The sequence below is a fragment of the Plectropomus leopardus genome, unplaced genomic scaffold, assembly GCF_008729295.1.
Source record: "Plectropomus leopardus isolate mb unplaced genomic scaffold, YSFRI_Pleo_2.0 unplaced_scaffold28207, whole genome shotgun sequence".
Lineage (NCBI taxonomy): Eukaryota > Metazoa > Chordata > Actinopteri > Perciformes > Serranidae > Plectropomus > Plectropomus leopardus.
In genome coordinates, this window is record NW_024630721.1 from 1,043 (window position 1) to 3,289 (window position 2,247).

The 2,247-nt window shown below is 47.8% G+C and overlaps 1 protein-coding gene across 1 annotated transcript; it reads left to right on the forward strand.

Annotated features, from left to right (window-relative positions):
• Nucleotides 1-374: 374 nt before the first annotated feature.
• On the forward strand, nucleotides 375-2,193 carry LOC121938012. The gene is made up of 2 exons (XM_042481303.1): nucleotides 375-1,863; nucleotides 2,060-2,193. Exon 1 carries the CDS (start codon nucleotides 1,158-1,160, stop codon nucleotides 1,770-1,772), a length of 615 nt encoding a protein of 204 aa, XP_042337237.1. The 5' UTR covers nucleotides 375-1,157; the 3' UTR covers nucleotides 1,773-1,863; nucleotides 2,060-2,193.
• The last annotated feature ends 54 nt before the right edge of the window (nucleotides 2,194-2,247 follow it).

The window sequence follows — 2,247 nt, forward strand, 5'->3', positions numbered from 1 at the left end:
GAGGACGCCGAGGAAACACCTGGAAAAACCCGAAAACAGCCGAGGAGGAGGTACTTGTACTCTGCAATACTGCAGTTTAAATACTGCGCTGCAGGAGAGAATCCCGCTCAGCAAGTTTCACTCAGAAGTGTAAACAAAGTAAATTATTGTGTAAAATAATTTCAGTGTGATCTTTATACTAAGAACAGACGTGTGTGCGCGTGCAGCGTCAGACTAAGATTAACCCTTTAAAGGCTGGATCGTCATCGGCTCGTTTGTGCTGCGTTTCAAAACTTTTAAAAAGATTTAAAAAGCATTTCTTAAAAAAAGGCCACAACAACTTGGCATAAAATGTGCTGCAAAGTGCAAGAAATTATTACACCTAGGGAAAAAAACATATTTACATATATATGTACATGTACATCTATAAGTGTATATATATTTGGCTGTACCATCAGTGGCTGAAGAGTATAAAGTAGTGATGGCGAGATGAAGTGTCATGAAGCATTGAAGCTTTCCATCCAGTTGGTTCACTCGTGTGTCGAAACTGTGCCATCAAGCGGACAATAAATGTAAAACAGGCAGAGTGATTATAATGACACCATGGTTTTGGTGCGTGAAGCTTTGAATTGAATTGTGCTTAAATGATGATGCCAATAAACCAATAATATACTCATTAATAAGCTCGAATAGATTGCAAACAAACGCACAAACCTGCAAACCATTTCCTGAATCAGTCACGTGGTACAGTCGGCCCCCGAGGCTTCGAACATCACCACATACGTCAGCGATACAAGCCTCGATACGCGCTTCACAGAAATCTTCATGAATTACTCGACACACGCCTCGAAGCGTCGACAAAGAAGGACACATCACGAGTGTAAAGCAACAAAGACACGACAGGCCATGATGCTGCGAGACAGCAAGGACGAAAGAGAGCGCCAAGCAGGCATCGTGGTCGGGACGGGCCGCAAGTGGTCATCCAGCAGAGCGCTGACAGAGGCGGAGGATCGACTCCATCGTGCTGATGTTGTTGGGACAGTAGCCCAGGACAGGCTTGGACTGGGTCGCTCACCAGAACAAGCCGGAAAAAAGCTGACCCAAAGAAACAACGAAGCGTGGTGCAGAGAGAGATCCGGAAGGCTGAGGAGGAAACCCGGCATGTCAAGGCCGCAGCCATGAAGAACCGGGGCAGCCGGACAAGGTGGGAGGGAGTTCGAGAGAGGGCCCTGACCTGGCAGGACATCTGGAGCATGGAAGGACATCGGATAAAGTTGTTGTTGTGTTCCGTCTCTGACGTCCTGCCTTCTCCATCAAACCTCCACACACGGGGGTGGACAGAGAGCCCCGGACGCATGCCCAGCGGGAAGCCGGCTGACCCGAGCTCGTCCTCTCATCTCTCATCTCTCAAAAAATATCAAGCCCTTGTCCTTGAGAGCCAGCAAAATGGCCTGGAGCCTCCCTGTAGAAGTCGGCCGCAGGGGCTTCGCCGGGCGGTCGCTCTGGAGAACACTGGGACGGCCGGCGATCGAAGGTGCGGCCAGGAAGCTGCTGGTAAGCAACATCACCAGGCAGGCGGAGGCAGCGTCCGGTTGGATTTGGATTCAGCGGGAGGTGAGGCGGCAGAGCCAACCTGTCCAAGGACCAACGGCACCGAGTTGGGTGGCGGTCAGCGGGGGTCGACCCGGGACGCCGGATCCGCTGTCAAGCCCTCTCGATGTGTCACGGGCTTAATTTGCCGAAACATCAAAAACAGGGAGGGTGCCCATCTGATGACCTGCTGTCGTCACTGAGCTCTGCCAGTGCTGGTGCCTGAAAGACGGAAGGAGACGAGAGAGCGACGCCACGGGCTCACAGATGGTGCAGGGCAGAGTACCTGTAAAGGTGGGCCGGATGCAATAACCTTATCGTATTTTGCATGATTTAAAAGCTTTTCCATCAAATCTGGATTAAAAATAACAGTTGTGACTTAAATTTATGATTTTTTTTCAGTGACATTTGATTTGATTTGATTTGATTTGATTTGATTTGATTTGATTTGATTTGAGGCTGAGAGCTCCTGTCATGTGATTTTTGACAGTAACAGCATCACCTGCTGGTGAAAGAGCAGAAACTCCATTTTACTGCTGCAGAGTTTGGATCAACTTCATGAATTATTTCATATCAAAACAATTATGAATGTGAGTTTTTAAATATTTTTTACACACACACACACACACATAGAAATACATGTGAACAATGTAATTATACAACTAATGAAGAAAATAA

Bases quoted from the DNA above. Each gene is read 5' to 3' on its own strand.
- LOC121938012 (XM_042481303.1), top strand. From the start codon at position 1,158: ATGAAGAACCGGGGCAGCCGGACAAGGTGGGAGGGAGTTCGAGAGAGG.